The sequence below is a fragment of the Sebastes fasciatus genome, chromosome 19 (assembly GCF_043250625.1).
Source record: "Sebastes fasciatus isolate fSebFas1 chromosome 19, fSebFas1.pri, whole genome shotgun sequence".
Taxonomy (NCBI): Eukaryota; Metazoa; Chordata; class Actinopteri; order Perciformes; family Sebastidae; genus Sebastes; species Sebastes fasciatus.
In genome coordinates, this window is record NC_133813.1 from 9540906 (window position 1) to 9563724 (window position 22819).

Consider the following 22819-nt stretch of genomic DNA (forward strand, 5'->3'; position numbering starts at 1 on the left):
TAGTATCTCATGATCTTTACTTAATCCTATATTTTACTTTCGATGTACAAAGTCAACATTTCGACTTGACTTAACTTACAGAGAAGGTCCAGATTTAGATTTTAATTACGATTAATTGCATGATTTTTCATAGTTAATCCCGATTAATCATACAATTTTTTCAATCATAAATTAATTGCACATTAATTATTGATTTTTAAGAGGTTAATAAAAAATTGTAAGTCGCGTTAAAGAAATTAGTGGCATTAAATCAAATTTGCGTTATATATATTCATTGGATATGCTGTTGCATTTATTTCAAAGTAAATACATTTCCTGCTGTCGTGCTTATTTGAGATTTTCTATCCAAAGTTTCTACCTCCTCTTTTCTCCCGCTCCATCTCCTCCACATCTTTTTCAAAAATATTGTAATTTATTATAATAAACTATTAACCATGTTGTTTTTACAGCTCAATATATAAGTGGAGAGAATTCATTGTAAAAAAAAGAATGACAACACATTAAAAGCAAAAAGAGAAACATCAAACAACAGAGAGAACGGGTATCAGATGTTTTTTATTGTTGGTGGAATTACATCTACTCAATGAAACAGACAGATTTTTGAAAGATGTGAGATTTCAGTGTCATCCGATGGACAAGCTGGCCTCCATTTCCTGTGAAGAATTTCAGTGAGGTCCACACAGTCCAAGCAGGACGGTCTCATAGTGTCCCTTAGTGTCCATCTGGGAAACAGAGACAAAGATTTGCTTAGCTGAAATACTCTAAAATAATCTTTTTTTTGTTTCTGGACTGAATGAATGAGAACGTAAAGGCAGCCATTCAGGAAAATTCAAATACTTAACAGGTATGTAATTTTACCAGTATGGTCTCCTGTAGGCTAACGTCATACATGGCCCGGTATTCCTGCACAATCTTCTTCAGGTCAACCTCAGAGCGGCTCACCAGCACCCTGATCAGTGTGTCCTCACATGTGCCGTGTCCCTGTGAGAACGGAGAAGAGGCTTTATCGCTGGAAGAAAGCATGCAAATCGCCTCATTCTGCAGGTTTTCTCAATCAATATTTGTATGATATTGGGTAAAGTGATGTACCATTGCTACATACATCTGTGTATGTGTGGTTGCATAATCAATCACTACAGTTAAGCAGTGTTTTCCAGACAATATTTATGGTGACCAGACCTCCAAAATCTGACATTTGAGAGTCGGCTGCAAAACAAAGATTCATTTCCAAGCTAATTTCTGACAAGTAAAGTTACTTTTCACATATTATTTGCACGTCAATGCAGCATATTAGGGCAGACTTTTCAATTCATTTACACTATTTCAAATAAATTCCCAAGCAGGCATTTGAAAGAAAAACACAAACGCTAATTATTCAACATGAATTGTTCAAATTACATGAGAAAAACAGAAAATGAAAACTGCATACAGCTGAGGAAAAGTCACACACACACACATATGCACTCTGACATATGGCGATAAAGAGCAGATGTTCACACGCACCTCCATAGCCAGATGGAGCTTCTCAGCGAAGAAAGCCGGTGTGTTCCAGGAACATTTCACTAAACGTCAAAGACACACACAAACATTCCCACTGAAAATATGCAACTGTGACAGCTCACAGTGTTTCTTTATTTACTTTCATGACATTTTATGTTGAGGCTAAAGTAGCCCATACAAGGTTAGACGCTCCATGACTTCATGGTGTGTGATGTGCCACATGATAGAGACTAGAATGTGAAAATAATTGTGTAAAATGTCTCAACAACCACTGGCATGATTTCCATTAAATTTACTGTGGAAGTTCAGTCGTTTTGGTGGATTTAGGAGACCCTCTGACCTTTCCTATTCTTGTATATGAATATACATCACTAAATGTGCTACAATCACAGTTAAGGTTTGGGGAAAAAAAGCATCCTTAGTTATTATTTATCAAGAGATTAAGACTAAAAAGCTCAACTAATCTGCTTCACGACTGTGTGGGTGTGCTTTGATCAGATTTGATTGACGGTGGCCTGGCAACATAAACACACAACCCACAACTGCTATATATATATCAGATATTCCTTGATCCTGATTGATGCACTGGTTTTGCCACTTCAAAACAAGTGAGAAAAGCACAGACAAAAACACAAATACAGATCTTTCATGTAAAATAACCAAATTCATGTAGGACCCCCAAGGCCAGCTCTAGCCCCTTTGGTGACATCACAATGGTTTTAATATAAAAATTAAGAATTTTATTTTCATAAATAACTGTATCTATTATAATATAAATAAACAATTGGTCCCTGATATTGATGGCGGAAAGTGTTTCACTACAATTTACACTTTTATTAACAAATAATTGCGGCTGGGCAGATGAAAAAGTGTGAGAAAGAGAGTTACAGGGGTGAAAAGTGTATTTCTTTCTTTCTTTCTTTCTTTTTTTTTTTTAGAGGGCGACCAGAGCCCCCCAAAAGGTGGCGGCCTAGGTGAGCACCTATATGGCCTATATGGCCTATATGCCTAAAGCCGACCCTGATGACCCCATTGCTCACAGTAAGAAGCTGATTCAGAAAATGTCTTTTAGGGCCTTTTAGGGTTTGAAAGTGTCAAGAGGTAGAGACAAGAGACATCCTTATTCATGAAAAGTGAAGCCAAATCTGATCAAATCAGGAAAAAAAATAAAGAAACCCTCCTTACCAATGTCAATGAGACAGTCTTCAATGTCTCCTTTCAGCTCCATGTCCAGCGCTTTGGGTAATGAGACGTCACTGACTTCAGCGTAGTGCTCGAACACTAACACATAAACAGACAAACAACATGCATTTAGAGGTAAATGGGCTACTTTTCAGAGAGAACGCAGATGCCTCTCCAAAAAGTCCTTGTAGCCAAGGAATGAGATCATTGCATTTACCCCGAAATGTTTCTGGAATTTAAAAATAAGCAGCCTCTAGCGGGTTTGAAAGGATCTTTAGACATGAACTGCCAGAACTCTAAATAAACATTGAGCTGAACCATGGAGCATTGCCATGTCGAATGAGTGCGTGTGCTTAAATAAACCTTCACTTGATACATAAATCTAAAGAAATCTATGACCTCATCCAGAGTACAACTGTATTTCATTTTACCTTAAATGAGTAATTCCATGGATGATGAAGATATAGTTTCGTTAAAAACCAGGTCTACTTTGCTTTGTTCCGACACTGCTGGGTGTGTTCCACCTGTTACCTGATAGAACCTGTTTTTCCAGGTGTGTGTATGTGTGGGTGTGTGTGTGTGTGTGTGTGTGTGTGTGTGTGTGAACTCTTTGAAATGAAGGTTTCGGCTGATTCAGATGAAACATTCACACATTTCAAGCGCTTACTCTTAGAGAGCTGCAGCCCGCTCCGCGTGGTCAGGATGTCGATGAAGGCAGAAATATTGATCCCTTTGGTGTTCTCACCTGCCTCAAACAGAACCTACAGGTACAAAACAGAAACACGCCATAATCAGTTCATATTGTTCTCTACAAGTCTTTTACATTAAAGGAAAACTCTGGTGATATTCTATATTTTTCTTATAGAGTGGTCCAGGGATGACGTATTTTTGTAGGTCAACCCGGAAGTTAGCATCACCCTGGTTCCCCTTGACAAAGCCAATAGGATTTTTGCATTTTTAAAAATATTAAAAACACATTAGTGAGCGGCACTGTTGCACTGGGTGACATGTTCCTTCGTTACCATGAACACACACACTGTAGTTTATTTTGACTCAATGCCACATACACCATCCTGCATCTGTAAATACCCACTAGCGCACCAAATGTGTATTAATAGTCCCCAACAAATGCACCTCCTCCTGTTTGAGTAACGTTTGTTAAAAAAGACGGTGCCCAGCTGTTTTAGGGAATTACTAAGTCCTTTGTTAAAATGAAACTATGCACTTGTGACCCAAGTTTAATTGATGCGTTGATATATTGAATAAGCCTCATCATTTAAAAGTACATTTTCCTGACTTTACCTCTGCGTCCTTTTGGGCCAGATCCGTGTCGATTACCCCGCTCTCATCTTTGTTTGCTTTCAACAAGGCCAGAAGGGCTGCGGTGAAGTCACCGCTGGTTTCATGCTCCATAACGTCCTCCAGGTCTTCTTCGTACTCTGCGGGACAAAGAGCATTTCAGCACAAAGATAACAGACTTTGCAAAACGATAATGGAACAAAGAATGACTGCAGTGGTTCTAGCTGTTGTTTAGAGGCTTACAATCCTCATGACCGGGTGATTACAGTGCTGCACTGTCTGGGAAGTCAGTGTTGTTCTACTGCTGCGTGCACCAGAGACACTAAAGAGTGTCAGGTAAATACCAAAGTTGTTACGTAAAATGTGAAAACCTTTCAGGAACTCAGAGCATGTTCACCTACAAATAACAGAGCAACTGCATTGAATCAGGGCAAACCTTCTTTGAAGACTCTCTTGATCTCTCGAATCTGATCGTTTGTTCTTGTTGCCAGAATCTCCACCAGGATGTCTTCATGTGTGCCGAAACCCTGTTGGAACAGAGCAAATGCTGGGAGTGACCAAATCTAAAATGGTAATTTTAATATTGGTGACAGCTGGTTCCATCCCCAGGTGTAGCAAACAACAGATCAAACTGTGACTGAAATAAACAGCAGCTTCAAAGGTGTAAGTGTGTGTAGCTGCTTGCCGAAAAAGAACTCCTGCACACTGTCAGCTTAAAATTCACAGTTTCTTTGATACATTTTTGGGCTGACAACGTGCGGGAGTTCACCACTTTTTTACTTTGTCTACCAATGTAGAAAAGAGGACCCAGCAGCAAAAACCTCTGAATGTAAAAATGTGCAGTGGAGGGACATGGAGAGTGACATTTGGCATCTGATATGTCGTACATCAACCGCTGATATTTACCTTTGTGGCCTTCCTGAGCAGGTAGGCATCAAACTGAGCGGGCATCATGAGCAGAGCCAGAGAGACGTCCTCTAAATCGGACCTGAGAGCCGACTTCAGAGCTCTTTCCAGATTCTGCAAGACACAAGGAGCAGCAACACAAAAGCAAGAGACTGTTCATTATAATCATGGCATTTCAAAACGGACAACAAATGATTGAATGACTTGTTGCTTTCACAACATTTGACCTCATTTGTTTTGCAAATCTGTAAAAGCTCAAACCACTTTACATAGTGAGGTATCATAGAGGGAGGTTTGCTGGACATTTCATGTTTCAGTATTTTTCCAGACTTGTGTTCAGCTTGTTGGTCTTGTATTTATTTGACCATACTCGACTCGTGAGATGTGAACCACTCACCTCCCCAGTGGACGATTCATAAACCACTTTGATCTTCTGTCTCTGCTCATTGCTTCTCTTCACCAGGATTGCAACGATCACATCCTCGTCCACGTCTGTGAGGGACAAGTTGTACTTTCTTAGCTTGCTTTCTTTAAAGCACTTAGAGCACGGCCTCTAGGTCAGACATGTGAAGTCTTCACAGAAGATTTGTGCCCTCTACATTAAAGAGGACATATTATGCTTTTGTGCTTTTTCTCTTTCCTTGTGTGTTATATAGTTTTTTGTGCATGTAAAAGGTCTGCAAAGTTACAAAGCCCAAAGTCCCCAGCAGAACCACTGCTCCTGAACTGCCTGAATCGCCCTGCTTGAAGTCCTGCCTTTCCTTCAGTAACGTGGTGATGTCATCAAGTAACCGGTAAAGGGACAATGTACAGCGAGCCGGTCATTGTTGTGAAATAAACCCTGACGCGGCGATGTGGTACCCCGACGAGAGCAGGTTTATTTCACAACAATGACCCACTAGCTGTACATTATCCCACTTATTACACGGCTACTTACTTAAGAAATCAATAATTTGACACAAAAACGGTCCGCCAGAGTCCGACATCAGAACTACGCCCATAGCAAAGTCATACCTAGACCGTAGAACGCCTTGATAGCCCAATCAGTGTTGAGTATTCAACAAAGCCGTGTAATAAATCTGCATAACGGCAAGTTTGACACGCCATTAAACAAAGCTAGTTAGAGCGGAGCAGGAACAGAGTCCGAAGAGTTTGGTTCTGTTAACTAATCACAACAGAGTAGGCCAGCTGACCAATCAGAGCAGACTGGGCTTTTCGGGAGGGCGGGGCAGGAGCTCAAACAGAGCGTTTCAGACAGAGAGTGAAAAGAGGTGCTGCAGCACAGCCGGTATGAGAAAAATAAAGCATTTTTTTGAACATCAAAGAATGTAAACATGTTCTAGTAGAAATCCAAAATACAAGTATGAACCTCAAAATGAGCATAATAGGTCCTCTTTAAAATTATGAAAACCAGAGGAGCAGCTTGACTTGAGTTGAGTTCTTCAACTTTAAACCATCACATACACCCCCTGCTAAAGTGAGCACACGCACCTTTACTTTCAATGGCTTTCTGAAGAACGGAAGCATCACTGCTGGCATTGAAGTTCGGGTACGGGGCGACTGTTCCATAATACTTAGGCTTCGGCTTACCCTTCACCTGGAACAACAGCCAGAAATACAAATGTTTTACCAACTCTGGCTGTTGCAAACCAGCAGGAATTCAAAGCTGCAGATTAGTTTTAGTTTTGAAGACGACATTTGATTCATTCCAGTTTCATCACAGTGCTGAGTGACAGGAAAGAAGGAGGGGAGGATGATAAGGTGACAACAAGCAGAGCTGGCAGTAAGTCATTTTATATGAAAAATAAAAATTCATAGCAAATACTCAAGTTTGAGCACTAGAAAACAATATGTCCAGATTTTCGTTAAAAGTCAGCCGACAACAAGTGTTTTGTCCTCATGACTTGTTGTTAGGTGATCTGATACTCACTGTAACGGTGTCCTCGTCAGGGTGTCTTTTTTTGATAATATCTTTGAAGAGTTTCTTGAAGAGGGACATGTTTACTTGGCTGGAAAATTATAACCAGAAACAAAGAACTATCGCTGTAGAGGGAAAAAGGAAACAAGAAAGACAAATAAACTATTTAAAGTTGATTTAAATATTTATACATATTTAAACATCCCAAAAAAAAACTCACCTGTGCTACTGCATACGGTCTTCACGCCCAAGTTTGTAGATCTCAGGTGTTAGTCGCAGTATATAACTCGCTCTGCAGTGTCGCCACCCACAGACGGCATTCAGACAGGTTTATTTTCACCTGCAGAGGATCAGCCAATCGTCTGCCACCTCTCAAAGACAACATTCCTGCTAGGTGAGGTTCCCGACAGGTTGGGTGACTCTTCAGTACAGACTTGTATTGTATATTTGTAACCGCTTCACCTTTTAATCAAACAACTTATCAATGACAAAGAGACAACTCAGATAAAGTTGACTGTAGTTCATATTTTAAAGGAGTTGGTGAAGTAAATACTCCTAAATACTGACCTGAGAATCCACATCGCTGTTTTTGCACAATTACATGACTGAACCGGAAGTTCCACATTTTCTCTTAAACTGATACTGCTGAAGGGGAAATGATTTTACACACCAACACACCTGATTTTACCACCATCTGTTTACAGGTGTTGGGGAGGAGGCTACTATTACATAATGTAAAAAAAGCTGTATTAAAGGTGCAGTGTGTAGGATCTAGCTGTATCTTGCGGTGATGTGAGGAGATTGCAGCCAACTGAAGCCTCTCCCGTGTGCCAAGCGTGTTGGAGAGCTCTGGTGACTGACGCGAAAATGGCAATGGCCCTCTGTAGAGTCATTTGGAGCAGATCCAGTGCGTAGAGTGTCTGTGTAGTGCGAAGTGAGTGGTGCTCGGTAGGGCTGGGCGTATCAATCGGAAAATATCAATACTACCGATACCTACGTTTCGTTTTGAAGATAGATTCTAGTGCCAATACGATTGATACAAAAAATTCATTAAGATATTACACAATAAAATAAAAAAAATGGATATAAACTGAACCACTACAAAGATGTTATTAAAAGATTTTAAACTTTATTCAAAGTTAGTATCATACCGTGAATTACAAAGTCAGTGTAAATGTAAGAGAAAACGAAAACAGCCTGAGCACAGACGTGACCACACAATAACGTTAGTATATGTGAGCAAAAATAGACAATACATTGTCTCAGAATATGAAAATAATGTACAAAGAAGTGGAGGTGATGAAATTATTATTTGTACTATTGCGCTTATACCTTGGCCCAAGGACTTGGTGAACTTTGAACTTTTGCTGTCAGTAAGGAAATATGAAGACCTAATGAAGGTCCTTGGAACTGAAATGCCACACTCTCAACACCTTGTTTTTGTGCCTATTTATGTCTCCAGTTGTGAAATGAACAGAGATTGTCCGAGGGATGAACACGGCCTGCAGGAATGTGATTTGCTCATACTGTTATCTCGGAGGGGCCCCTCTCCCACGGCCTCGGCCTCGGCCTCGGCCCGGTCCAGGACCCGGCCCCGGCCCCGCTCCAGGTCCTCTTTGCCCTGGCGCCTGCCTCACTGGCCCTCGAGCGTTGGGATTGGGCGATGCCAGTGTCACGTCTTTCTGCAGGTTAACGCCTTTACCGGCTGACCCGGGCTTCGTCTTAGTTGGCCTTGCTTCTGGCTCAGGTGTCTTTTCTGTTTAGACAGAGACGGTGATTAATCAGCGGAGCAGTCACACCTTAGTTTCGAATTCACAACCTTAATACCTCAAGGAATGCAGAACATCAGAGCTGTTAGTATTTCTTACAAGCCCATGAGTATTAGTGTTTGATATCCAGAAGGAATTGAAGTTTTATGGTATGGTATGGTATGGGGGGGAAAACGGTGGATTAGTAATATGCACATACATACAATACTTCAGTATTTATTTCAACACTTAACAATATTAACAACTGAAAATATATTTATTCTGGAGACATTTAGTAGCTATATTTCATATATCAGCATAGGACGATCAGCTGTTCAAGAGAGTTTACTGACCAGGCTCTGGTGGACGCACGAGAGATTGGTTGGGCAGCAGGTCCTCCAGGTCTTTCATGACCTGGTTGGTGCTGTCTGTGTTGTTCCTCCGGTTCTTCTCTTCATCCCGAGCCTGGAAAGACAGAGAGAGAGAGAGAGAGAGAGAGAGAGAGAGAGAGAGAGAGAGACAGAGACAGAGACAGAGACAGAGACAGAGAGAGAGAGAGAGAGAGAGAGAGAGAGAGAGAGAGGTGGTGGACAGAAAAAAGTGGGGCAAAACATTCAGAATCATTCAGGAAGAGAGAGAAAGTAAAGGAGGCATCCTACTGTTGTGTTAAATGTGTTGTTATTTATATTAAATATATGTCAACAAGTTGTTTAAAGGATAAGGCTGACAATATTCTACATTTTTCTTATTGTACAATAAGCACTATTTTGTTATCAATAATAACTTTGGCTAATTTATTCTGTCAGTACAGTAGTCTGCAGCTCTGTGCAACAACCCCCTCTTGTATATGTAAGGTTTTCCCCATTCTCTACTCACCATCTGCATCTTCTTCTTCAGCTCCATGTTGGAGTTTTGATAGGCCTCAGACACTGAGTTCAGATAGTAGATGGCCAGTCTGTAAAGGGAAAAAAAAGTGGCTACAAAGACACAGACTGTAAAACAACAATTCATTTGTGTAATCACACAGCTGCTTGTGTGTGTGTGTGTGTGTGTGTGTGTGTGTGTGTGTACAGTATGTGTGTTTGCGTGTGTGCTGAGATGTGTACGTGTGAATGTGCAATGTGCATCTTTTTAAAAAATATAAGATTTGTAAACAAGAAGCTTAAAAATATAATTCAACCCAATGGTTAAAATCAGATTAATAGTTATTTAAATTGGATCAAAGGGTTAATTTAGGTTCAAGCATAGACTGTATATAAGAAGTGGACGTAGTCACCGTGACGTCACCCATTGGGTTGTGAACTACAATTACGAAGCCTCGAATTCGGCATTATTGCTGTTGCCATCTTGGTTTTTGGCCGTCACCATCTCGTTTTTTTGCAACCAGAAGTGACACGAGACGGTGGAGCTACGTACAAGAAGACTTAAAACTAGCAATTGAGACCATAAACTCATATTTACAATGTTTATTGAGGTAATAAATCAAGTGAGAAGTAGAGTCATTTTCTCATAGACTTCTATACAATCACACTTCTTTTTGCAACCAGAGGAGTCGCCCCCTGCTGGCTGTTAGAAAGAACGCAAGTTTAAGGCACTTCCGCATTAGCTTTACTTTTCAGACCCGGAGCTTGCCCACTGAATTCAAAGCTTTAAGTGCGTGTGTGATATCCACTGTGTCTCCTCTACACTCACACCATGAGCAGTACAGCTGGTATGATGAGGCCTGGGTTGGCTGCATAGCTGAAAAGCGTCCCCAAGAAGGCCGGCAGGTCCATGTCAATCGTCTCCATGATCACGTCAAACATCTTCACCTTCCCACTGCAAACATCAGCATGGTCAACATGTGTGTAACTATGCTCCTATAACTCATTATTTACAGTTAAATAGGAGTTTTTTGTTTGTTTGTGCTGTTACCTGAAGGGTCCGCAGTCAAATGAAGGCGGCATGGTCATAATGGTGAAGACGACAGGTAAAAGACTGAGGAAGAGGATGAGGAGCAGCAGACCCATGTAGAAGTTGTTGGACTTGGAGGCCTTGAAGACTCTCTCGTGGGGGACGTTGGTGGCCATTACAGCCCAGCACTGATAGTACATGGAGCTGAGGAGGCGCAGCACGTTGATGCCGACCAGCCCAGGAGCATAAAACGCACCCATCCTGAAGTAGAACATGATCGCATGTGATGTGATCAGATGATGAGAAACAACTCATTAAATATGAAAGCTTTTTAATTCAGTTTGGTTGATTCAATGGCAGTATAAGTAATTAAACATTTGAACAGAGTTTTTACTGTGTGTCCAATATGGAACTATGTATGGACATTTCGTATTTTGGGGAAATGAATGTGAGTATCATGTCATATATCATATCACATCAATACCAGTGCATGTATAAAAATAAAAGTTTGTACCAGATCATCCCTTGATTGAAGACCAATCCAAGTACATTACCACTGATGTCAAACTCTCCATATGATGGCTGAAAGTGAACAGAGACAAAGATTACAAATTATTTACTGAAATTTAACTGCAGTTTGAATTTATTCAATATTTGCTTATTAGCATTAAATACACTACAGCTTAGACTGATGGGAATTAAAAGTCAGAAGTCACCAAAGTGTATACAGTTCATCCAGAGCTACTCCATCACAGCTGTAAAATTTAAAGTTCACTACTTCCTGAGCTATGGACACGTTTTAAACACGCCTTAAGTAAACCATTGACATTAAAATGCTTCGGCTGTCAGACTCACAAATCCAGCCTCCAGGTCCCAGCACCAGCAGTAGTTGAGGAAGCGAACGATGACAGCTCTGGCAAAGTCACCGATCAGGATGGTCAGGTAGGACACCTGAATGTCCGACACCGTCAGCTTCACAAACTCCTGGAACATCACAAATTCAGGAGAGTTAAATGGGGACATGAGGGTTTGTCTGACAGCATGACGCCTCGCATGTTCTCATCTCACACAGTTCTCGAAACATCTTTCTTCAGGTTCCCAGCTTCCAGATGATGTCCACCACTTCTATGTGACATCTACTGCTGACCTGCTATCTCCCCATAAAGACCCCTTTACTAATAAGATGTAATATAAAATCATGTCATGTCGTCAATCTTTTAGAAATACTTGTGTTTCTGTGCCATATAAAAAAAGTAAACCAGTTTTCATTTTCATTACTATGCCGACGGCGGTCTCCCAGCAGGGTCCTCTGATGACATCAGCAGGGTTCATGGGGGGTGGGATGGCATCGGTGTCGTTCATCAGACGCGTGTAGTTGGCGGCGTACTCCTTCCAGGCCCAGATGGTGGCGTTCTTAATGGACTCCTCTTGTTCCAACTACGAGGCACAAATAAGTGAATCAGTCAAAGGTGACACAAGTTTCTATTCAGCATACTGAGAAGATCCAAAGTATTGTTTTTTATGAATGTCTAGTGGATCGTCCATCCAAGGCTAACATGAGAACTGTTCCAGATAGAGCCACAAATCAAAACAATGCAGACCTCAGCCTTAACTCATACACTTTCTAATATAAATATTAACATTATAAATATGTATGTTTCTACAAAAAGGGTACATGTGTGTTGAGATGTGTGATTGAGAGACTGTATGCTTGGTAATAATACTACTGACTTTCCCCCTCAAAAGCAAAATCTAGATTGGAGAACTCAGGTAAACAAACACACAAACACACACACACACACACACACTACTACTATACCTTGGTGTTGACCTCGTCAAACAGGGCGAACAGAAAGGTGTAGAGGTTTCCCAGGAAGAGGGCGAAGATGCGTCCGAGCTGCCACTTGAGGGCGATTCGAGGATGGTAGTCCTCCAGCTCAGCGATGGTCTCAAACAGAGGGGGACACACCAGACCCAGCAGAGACATGATGATCTCCAACTGTCCAAAACAGTCGCAATCACCATAAACATCTTCAGGTCAACAGGCAACAGCATTTTATTTGTCTTTCTATCTCTGTGTTTTACATATTTTACATATTTTTCTGCTTATCACATGATGATGGAAAGTCTTTTCCTTACTGTGTTTGTTTTGTCAAATGTAACATTACCTCGTTCTTCTCGTACCAGCTGAGATCGTCCCTGTTGGCGAAATCCTGAGACCTCTTCACCACAAAGTAGATGAGGTATCCGCTGCCGCCAAGGCTGCACATGATCAGGAGGTTGGCCAGGAGTCTGAGGAACCTCCGCAGGTGAATGTTCTCATCCTTCTGGTTCTCCTGCTCATCCACGATGGACTCCTGTTCTTATCAGGAACAGAAAGGACTTACAGTCAGTAGAGAACTTAATCCGTCATCGACTGAATTTAGCAGTGTAGCAGTGAGCTCAAAAGGAAAATACAGTACACATGCATATATGTTTCTTGTAAAATGGTCGCCATTGGTTACCTTGAAGCTGGTGGTGATGGAGGCATATTTGTTGTCAGCGGTCTCTGAGTTGCCTATGAGGTAATCCCAGCTGGTGAACATCTTCCAGGCAAATGTGAACTCTCCTTCGTCTCCGTCTCCACCGCCGACGTCAGCGTTCTTGGCCATTCTGAAAAAATTAAAACAGCCTTCCTAATTCTTATTTTCAGTTGATTATACTCTAAAGAAAACTGCCATTTCTGGCAATAGATCCCCCTAAATGCTACACACTGTTCCTGTAAAACTGTCACGAGAAAATCATCAAGCTCCAGTTCTGATTATTTGAATGATTTGAGTTGGATCAAGTTTGCTGTTGGTTTGATTTCATTTAATTTAAAGGAACAGTAAGTAAATGATCCATATGAATCCCCCGAGCCGGTTTGCGGCTTCAGACTCACGTGCGGATCACGACCATCAGGCTGTAGCCGAAGGTGCCGATCCCGACCATGAGGTAGGACAGAGGCAGCCTGAACTTCAGCAAGCCGATGGTCCTCTGGTTGTTGTAATATCCGTAGAACAGGACTGAATATTTGCAGTAGCCCTAAGAAAAGAAGAGATGCCATCATTATTATTAGCCTTCGTTTTCTCCTCTCTCATCTCCCTCTAGTGTTCATTTGTGCAGCAGTCAGTAGCAGTTGAGCTGCCATTTTAGCCAGGATGCTCTCGAAAAGGAGGTTTACATGTCTAGGTCATTCAAGGTCAAATAAAAAGAAAAAGTGTGTTTTGAGAGAGAACTGAAGAACTGAAACTCCTCTCTCCGACTGTTGTGGTTTACAGATTAAAAAATAATCAGGAGGAAAACAGCGATTTGGAGAAAGTGGAAAAATAGTCAAATTTTCTTCTGTATTGTTCAAGCTATAATAATTTAAGAGGATCAACAAAAGTCACTTTTCAAATGCAGGAACTTTCCCCCGGAACTGGGAACCTTTTGAGGAACTCATTGTGATTCAATCGCAGAGACCAGGGTGTAAATTAAGTTCCTGGGACATTTTCTCAGGGACTTTTACCCCACAAAAAGACACGGGTCAGGTGGTACTACCAAAGAACGTATAGTGCCAAGAAGTGAAAGTCAATTGTTTGTTCCATTGCAACATCAGCGCCCAGCAGCGTCGCTATGCTTTTGCAATTTTGGACTGAAAGCGACTACCGGACGCTAGTAAAACATCCATCAAAAATCGTACAAAAGTAAAACAAAATATTTCTATGCTATTGTCACTGATTGGTAAAACACACACAGCACCGCTGCTTCAACTGCTTCAACTGCTTCAACTCGTGTATCGCTTCATTCATAAACAAGGAAGTACTCTCGTACAAAGTTTCATCAAAAGGCTGAAATCTTCTGTTGTACAGATGTTCATGCATCCTTTGAAAATGTAACCTCTGCGCTGGAACCAATGAGGGCTGGGCATATTTATATCATCATATATGAGACTCACGTTGAAGTCCATGAGGACAGAGTAGTCTTGAGCGGTGTCCTGATCTGCTCTGGGTACAGTCTTCCTGGGAATGGCCCCGTAGGGAAGGCCCATCAGAACCTGGAAAATAAGTAGGAACATTTTATTTGATGAATTAAATTTTAAATTTCACTCTCCAGGTAAACTTTCCTGCTGCCGTCAGCAGCTGGCTGCGTCAGCGTCATCTTTTGAATTTCTTCTTAAAATTCTTTATCTAAAAGCATATCCTGATTTTACTTGATTTATCTGTTTGTTGTATTAACTGGATTATTATTAATTTTTGTTTAGACTTTTTATTTTATAGTAATAAAATATGAATAAATAGCTTAATGTCTTTCAAACTAATATACTGAATATATTTTATTCCTACTTTTTAATTCAGAAACAGGACTACATCATTTCACCTCAGGGATGACCACCAGTCCAAAGGTGAAACCAAAGAGGACCAGGTTCATGCCGTACATCCAGCGCAGGAAGATAAAGTAAGACGCCACAGATGACCCAAAGTGACCTGAGGACATGGAGGAGACATTTAAACTCAGCATCCGTCCACTGGGAGTCGCTGTTCAGCTGGTAAACACTGCTGCATGCTGTCAACACAACTTACTCTCCACATCTTTGATCTTCCTCTCCCAGGGGATACAGGCTGTTCTGAAATTCTCAAAATCCCTCTGGAACTTGATCCATTTCTGAGATAAAAAAAAAAGAAAAGTGAAAATTATAAAGGGACACACAAGCAAAACTCTGAGAAAAGATACAAAGGTTGAATTTTGTGCCATACCTTAGTCATCATAACTTTGTAGGCGTACCACTTCCTGCCTTTTCCTTTGCCCAAAGCTCCTTCAAACTTATCCACAAATTCTTGAGCCTCCCTGTGAAGAAACAAGGTCACATGTGACATAAATGCCCATTAAAATGAGCTGGATTTAAGTTTTTCCATGACGAGTGATGATTGCAACTGCAAGTTTTGGGGGAAGAGCACACTTATTAGGGCTGTGGATTGGCAAGAATCTGGTGATATGACACGTATCATGATACAGGGGTTAAGATACAATATATTGCGATATAATGCGATACTGTAAGCAAGGCGATTTAATGCAATTTTTGTAATTAAGTCATAGTATAAAGAAAACACCACCATGTGCATAAAATCTGAGTAAAAAAAAGTTATGCAATCAGAACATCTGCATTTGCATTTATCATCATAGCACAACACAAAATGAACTACTGTCTGCCACAAATCTTTGCATGTAAACTATTAATTGAGAATAAAATAGTGTTTTCGAAAATCGATACAGTATCAGAAAACATAATATCTATATTATATATATGTTTTTTACACCGCTAACACTTATGGTTTCAGATGAAAAGTGGTGTCACAAGTGTAATTCCAAGCAGAAGTGATCATGCTGATTATCATCATGTGAATATGTACAATTTACCAAGTTTATATTTTCACTTGTGAAACAGACATTTGCGTGTATTCTTACAGGTAAAATGACCCTAAATATTCCATCTACAAATTGAATTGAGTAAAAATGTCAAAGCTTGATATATGGCTCGGTGATTCTGGGCTCAGGTGAGGAAACCAGGACGGGTGTAAGAAATTACTTCAGGTGTACGAGCCTCCTCTTCATCCTCCAGGGCTTGTTCCTGATGGTGGCGATCAGTTTTTTCTTCTCCTCCACCTCCTCCATCAGCCGGGCCATCTCTCCCTCCGACATGGACTCCTCCTCCTCATCAGAGTTTGAGTTGGAATCAGATGAACTGGAGGAGAAAAGAGCAGATGGAGATGGAGATTGAGATGGAGAAAAGGGGGAATGATCACAGGACAATTTGATTGTATGTATTGGCAATTATATTGTCCATTAAAGGAATTTGGATCTTCGGTGTTAAAATAACTAATTACCTTAGGAAGGAGGTTATGTTTTAGGTTATGTATTTGACTTCTTACCTGTCGTCCTTTTTCTTCTTCTTCTTCTTGTCCTTGTCATTGTCCTTGTCTTTCCCCTTGTCCTTCCCTTTGGCACCCCCTTTCTTACCCTTACTGTCCTCCTCATCCTTCCCTCCTTTCTTTCCCCCTCCCTTCTTTCCCCTTTTTCCTTTCCCCACATCACTGTCCTCATCACTGTCCTGAGCTTTGCCTCCTTTCTTCTTATTGGCTGCTCCTTTTCGCTTCCCCTTGGGAGCCTCGTCCTCACTCTCATCATCATCACTATCATTTTTGCCCCCCCGCCCCCGTTTCTTGGTGGGCTTCTTCTTGTTTGCCCCCCTGCGTCCCTTGGGAGCTTCATCCTCATCATCCTCGTCTTCGTCCTCGCTGGCAGGCTTCTTCCCCCGGCCTCTACCCTTTGCACCTCCTCTCCCAGCTCCCTGCCTCCTGTTCCCTCTCCTCGGGGTGCCACCGTCTACATTAAGACCAAATAAAACACACAAAGTGCCATATTTGGTAATCTGGTTATTAGAGTATTAGACTATAATTATTTTTCAAATCAGTTCCATGACCAGCTGTTTTATCCACTCACCATCACTGTCATCCTCTTCGTCAATCTCTACCTCAACTGAGGAAGGACACACAAAATCAAATCACATCAAATTCTCAACCAGCTCAAACAACGAGCACATCCATCTACAATGCCAACAATTATAATTCTGTTCGACAATTAATAACCAAATTCAATGCAAAAAAAAAAGTAAAGTTAGTTTCCCAAAACAATGACATTTTGTGCATTCATGTTCCCAACAGGATGAACTGTAGGCAAATCATTTTGCTAATCCGTTAACATTTTGTCTTGCATGATCATCTAGTCAAAATAAATTAGTTCAATACTTTACTGGATGACAAAGTGCCTATAAAACTAACATCAGCCTCAACTGCACTTTGTGTTTAGTGCTAATTAGCAAATGTTAAAGTTATGATTGAGAACATTGTAATTAACTGCTAAACATCAGCAAGCTTGCATTGTCATTGTGAGCATGCCAATGTTGGCATTTAGCTCTGTGCCAAAGTACAGCCTCACAGAGCTGCTAGCATGGCTGCAGGGTAGATACAGAAGTGCACAACATTTACCAAAGAAAAAATGGTAAACCCTTTCTTGTAGGCTAATTGTCACTTCTGTGTCTAAGAAATTATCTCTTAGCTACCTCGTTATCATACGACACTGTCTCGTAAATAATGAGAACACATCACAACACTTCAAATGAAACTCGTGAGCTCGTGTTTACAGCATGGGAAGTCGTGTACACAATATGTTTGGCACTCAACTGGTTAAGTTGTGAGGAACGCATGCAGGAAATGCAAAAAAATGCAAAGACGTAATGATAGAGGAAAAGGATGAGACCATTGGGAATTTCAACATTTTCCTCAGACCTATTATAAAATTACATAGAAAAACAATATATGACTAAAATTACAATATATTAACTTATTATGCACGGAAAAAATGAACTTCCAAGGCCTCCGCCATTTCTGAAAAACATCAACAAACACGTCACAACTCGTAAACTGTGAGCTTTCAGAAACTTTACACTTTCACGAGGTTGTGAATACTACAAGAGAGGGGCGTTCATACGGACTCTTTCTAGTGAACGCGGTAAACACAACACCATTTGAAGGCACCGTGTGTTTAGTGCTAATTACAAATGCTGATGCATGTTAGTTTGCAGTGTCATTGTGAGCATGCAGACTTTAGTATTTAGCTCAGCAAGTCCGCTGTGGAGTTTTTGACACCTAGTTGTGCTATGGAGCTGTATTTCTATGGTATATGTCTCCATTTCGTTTACCGCGACCCCCCTGAAAGTATCTGCAACTTGCATTCAGTATCAACCCCTGAGCGGTGTCCAAATTTAGTTCCAGGAACTCAGCCCAACAGTGGGTGGAGACCAGACCAGTGGAAACAAAAGCAGGAACCTGTGATGATGGCTACATGTTACGCTTCGTTGAGTTCCTGCTGGTGGAAAAAGGCCAAGTCACATGACTTGAGTCCACATTTCATTTTTATGTCACGTTAAATAATGTATTATTTAATGTATCTTTCATCAAAGCATATAATGTTGTGCAAAGTCTGTAAGTAGTAAGCGGTTGTACATTTTATAACACAAATTATTCCTAAAAATCACACATTATTATAAACTATACAACTTATATCATTATAACCTACAAGATAAATTAATCCACTAATCTTCAACTCACCATCATCGTGTGAAGCCGTGTCTCTTTTTCTCGGCATGATGAAGACTATAAAACACGTCTGTCCTCTTGTGTCCTCTGCAGCGTTCGCCCAGTCTTCCCCCCCCAGCAGGTTGGCTCTCCCCTGCCTCGGCACCCCGCCAGCACCCAACTCAGGTATCTGACAGTGCCGTCACTATGACGACTGCTGCATGTGACCCGCTCTCAACAGGTGTTCTTGGATAGGTGCTGTGAATTCTGGAAACCAAAGGTGATCCACTGTGGCTTATCAAGCAGAAAGGCCGGGTTATTCTCCGGGAGCTGGGGCATTTATATTTCATTATTACTACATAGAGGTGGTGAGATACCTCAGTGGGTCACACCAGGTGATCATATCAGGGCCTTGACTCTTACTAAACATTCAGTGTGGCTTTATTTAGCCAGGCTTGATTATTGTGTCCTGCTTTGTTTTTCATAAATGGCCAAAGGACCACATCAGTGCCAAGAGACACTCTCACTCGTCTTGTTATTGGAGACCAAACACACACAGACCAGACGCCCTAAAGATTTAATGAAGGTTTAGGTTTCCCTGTGCGAGGCTCATTAGGCAAACAGTAAATATACCCTGGGATGACTTTGCAGCTGCAGTATTGTGTTGTTGTTCTGACGTTTTCAATAGAAACACAGCAGGTACAGTGTCAGCCAACCAGCAGCTACCTGAGTGTGCAGAGCTGGAAACCGTACGGATCCGAGAAACACCTCACATAGCCTCATTAAATAATACAGTGGAGCTCATTTTTCACATCCAAAATGATTCCATTACATGGTTGTCAGTTCCCACAGGTGAGACATGGATCACACCCTTGTAGACTAGTGGTGATGTACAGGTGAGTGTACTGTAGGTGACACATCTGCTGCCCACCTGTTCAGAGAATGTGGGCACAGGTGAGAAAGTGTATGTGAATATTACTCTCTTAGATGTAGCTAGAGAGCTGATTATGTCATTAATTGTAGTTCATCATATTTAGATCCCCCCAGCACTACACAGGGAAAACCTAAATCTTCAACCCTAAAGTGGGCATTACATAAGCTATTGTAAGATGACATTTTTGGATGACATATTTTTGAAAAGCAAATGTATATGACGGCCTACATGTACAGTATGTGCAAATGTGTTGGTACTGTACAGCTGCCAGTGTGCTTAAAAATACTTGTCAAATAGCTTCTTTACATAACTATTTCTGTCACTTTTCATGTGAGCAACTGAGTGCAACACTATGAATGTCTCGTCTTGTCCAGGAGAGACTGTGTAATGTGTGCAGTTAGTAACATATTTAAACTCAGGCTGTCAGTAGATTAAAATATTCAACTGCGATTAATCGCAAATTAATCACACATTTTTATCTGTTAAAAATGTATCTTAAAGGGAGATTTGTCAAGTATTTAATACTCTTATCAACATGGGAGTGGGCAAATACGCTTGCTTTATGCAAATGTATATATATATATATATATATATATATATGTATAGAATAAAGCAGCTTTAAGTGTATATGTGCGTTGTGTCTTGGTCATCTGTGTTGACAGATTGTTGCTGGGATGTTTTCCTCCAGCTCCAGCTGTCTATGTTGTCAGTTGTGTTTTGTTATTCTGTATATATCAATTGAAAAGTTAAATAAAGTTAAATGAACCATATATTTAGTCTATAAAAATCCAAATGCCCTATGAGCAGTCTTGTCTCTCTGGAGGCCCGCTGCAGGAAAGCCAGTTCTGTTTACAAAAACTAAACAGCTGGAATTAAACCATTTTCTCTTCAAGTCTGGACACATTTGTGATCTTAACACACATTTCTAAACACACATCACATGTTTCTAAATCAATATTTCATGCATGACCACCATGAAAGATGCATGAGCAATTAAAAGTTAATGGAATTCAAGTCTAGCGAATGCTGCATTATTACTGCACATCTGTGACATAAGGACGGAAAAAATAAATACAATTCTATTTAAAACCTAAAAACTTTTACATTTTGTGTTGCTTGTACATACAGTCAGTACTGTGAACATTATGTTTAATGTTCACAGTGCTGACTCTAAATATTAATATAAGAATGTAAGCAATGTCAGTGTAAGCTATTTACATTTATTACTCTATTAATCAAAGTGTCCAAACAGTGTAGACTGTATGTTTCAGAGTTCACATTTGAGTGGTCTTTATTGATGGTGTTAACTTTAATTTTTGTGTTTGTCTTCAAGAGTTTCATAATTTCACACAAACTGAACAATTATGTTTAAGATCACATTCATGTTTGGGATTATTCTAATGCTACATACAGTACATTTATGTTAAATGGGATTGTATGTGTCTGTCATGCCACCTAGTGGTTATTCATTAAAATAAAGACCAAAAAATGGCACGCAAATTGACATAAATATACCAAACAACTACTGTAGCATAGCTGTGTATTTCTAAAAAAAAAAGAGCTGTTATACAGACGCTTTTGTGAGAATATATTTATTTCTTATATTCCTGAATTTGCATAATTCATTAATATGAACAATTGTACAGTATGCATCTTTATGTACTGTATGTATGTTTTTATGTATGTTGCCTCTGTTTATTTGCACATTTTTGCTGCTTTATTTCCTACTCTGAACTGCTTTTGTATGATAAGGTGCTATAAATATATTTGAATTGAACTGAATAAGTACATCTGGCTTGATATGTGTGTCCCATGTATACTATGTAATAACCTACTGTGTTGATAGTGGGATTTTTATGAGTGCAGATAATTTAAACACTCCAAAGCAACTTGAAATAATCTTGAAATTATTGTAGATGCACATCAATTTTAACTACCGTAGGAACATCAACAGAATAAAAGAAAGAGCAGAACTTGAACTGAATGTTTTTGTATGTACCAAGTGAAAAGATAAAAGCTCTGTGTGGTCAGTGTTTATTTCTGCAAAGACACAAGATTGTTTAAGGAACCATTTCTACTAATCCTCAAGGGATGGGATGGGGCGGGGGGCTGACTGGCTGGGGAACAGAAGTGTTCATGACATCATGTGCTGTACGTGCTGATGAATTAGTATACTCTGCACGTGCATATGTGTGTATCAAAACAGAGCCCTCATGGCGAGGCAGGGGAGCGGGTGTCATAACGTGACCCGAGGCCACGCTCACCGCAGCAGATCCTGTTTCCCCTGCAGAGGCACGAGTCACATGGAAACACAGCGCCGTGGCAGATAAACTGACAGACTGTAAATGTCAGCTGGAAAACCGAACATCTGAGCCTGTTCAGTAAATTTGGTTTATGCATCATTAAAGTGCTGCAACATGGATATGCTTACTAAATGTATTCCAACACTCTTGACATTATTAAACGTCTCTGTCTTGACAAATGTTGGTTAAAAATTTGTACTCAGACACAGATTTGTGATGATAGTCGACGGCTTACTGTCACACGAGGCAAATCTGTCAAATTGAGTAGCAAGCGTTTGGAAAGATGATAAAGTCAGTAAATAAAAAATGTGCAGGTTTAGTGTGTACATTGCCACATGAGCAGTTAAAGGGACAGTTCACCCCAAAATCAAAATTAAATTTTTTTTTTTTCTTACCTGTAGTGCTATTTAACAGTCTAGATTGTTTTGGTGTGAGTTACCAAGTGTTGGAGTTATCGGCTGTAGAGATGTCTGCCTTCCAGAACCAGACGCCACTCAGCTTGTGGTGCGACAATAAAATACATTTGACAAATTCAACAGCGATGTCTCTTTCCAGAAATCAGGACCCGGTTATTCAAGATAATCCAGACCTTCTTGTGAGCCGTTTCATGTAGGAACTATTTTCTTTGTTCCGAACAACACCCTCCAACTTGTCTACTCATGGACGAGACGCTCGTGCTCATGACAGCGCGAGATGCAAACATTAATGTTTAATTGATTTCCAATAATATATACATACATTTGCATAAAGCAAGCATATTTGCCCACTCCCATGTTGATAAGAGTATTAAACACTTGACAAATCTCCCTTTAAGGTAAATTTTTTGAGCAGATACAAAATGTGCGACTAATCACGATTAAATATTTGAATCGCTTGACAGCCCTAGTATAAAGTAAAACCATATAGAAGAGGTTAAAAGTTCAGAAATAAAAGGCCAAGTTATCTATTTGCATTCAAGACTGAACTGGACAACATTGACATATTAAAATGAAGAGCCATGA

General features: G+C 40.4%; 2 protein-coding genes and 1 long non-coding RNA gene across 3 annotated transcripts; 1 reads left to right on the forward strand and 2 right to left on the reverse strand.

The window, feature by feature from the left end:
* Positions 1-535: 535 nt before the first annotated feature.
* Positions 536-7062, reverse strand: LOC141757376 (annexin A1-like). Its single transcript, XM_074617814.1, has 12 exons — positions 7026-7062; positions 6818-6930; positions 6379-6484; positions 5285-5379; positions 4888-5001; positions 4418-4508; positions 3985-4121; positions 3350-3443; positions 2686-2781; positions 1504-1562; positions 859-981; positions 536-722 (listed from the first exon to the last, which is right to left on the reverse strand). The coding sequence occupies exons 2-12, from the start codon at positions 6884-6886 to the stop codon at positions 666-668; spliced, it is 1041 nt and encodes a 346-aa protein (XP_074473915.1). The 5' UTR covers positions 6887-6930; positions 7026-7062; the 3' UTR covers positions 536-665.
* Positions 4071-11004, forward strand: LOC141757377 (uncharacterized). The gene is made up of 3 exons (XR_012591632.1): positions 4071-4317; positions 4473-4552; positions 10474-11004. It is a non-coding gene; the product is annotated as an uncharacterized LOC141757377 (long non-coding RNA).
* Positions 8211-18862, reverse strand: tmc2a (transmembrane channel-like 2a). The gene is made up of 20 exons (XM_074617813.1): positions 18615-18862; positions 16948-16983; positions 16377-16830; positions 16034-16189; positions 15204-15294; positions 15030-15111; positions 14827-14933; positions 14405-14503; positions 13367-13509; positions 12951-13098; positions 12615-12803; positions 12266-12445; positions 11725-11883; positions 11302-11430; positions 10961-11028; positions 10468-10707; positions 10246-10371; positions 9430-9508; positions 8907-9018; positions 8211-8561 (listed from the first exon to the last, which is right to left on the reverse strand). The coding sequence occupies exons 1-20, from the start codon at positions 18649-18651 to the stop codon at positions 8335-8337; spliced, it is 2862 nt and encodes a 953-aa protein (XP_074473914.1). The 5' UTR covers positions 18652-18862; the 3' UTR covers positions 8211-8334.
* Between the last annotated feature and the right edge of the window lie 3957 nt (positions 18863-22819).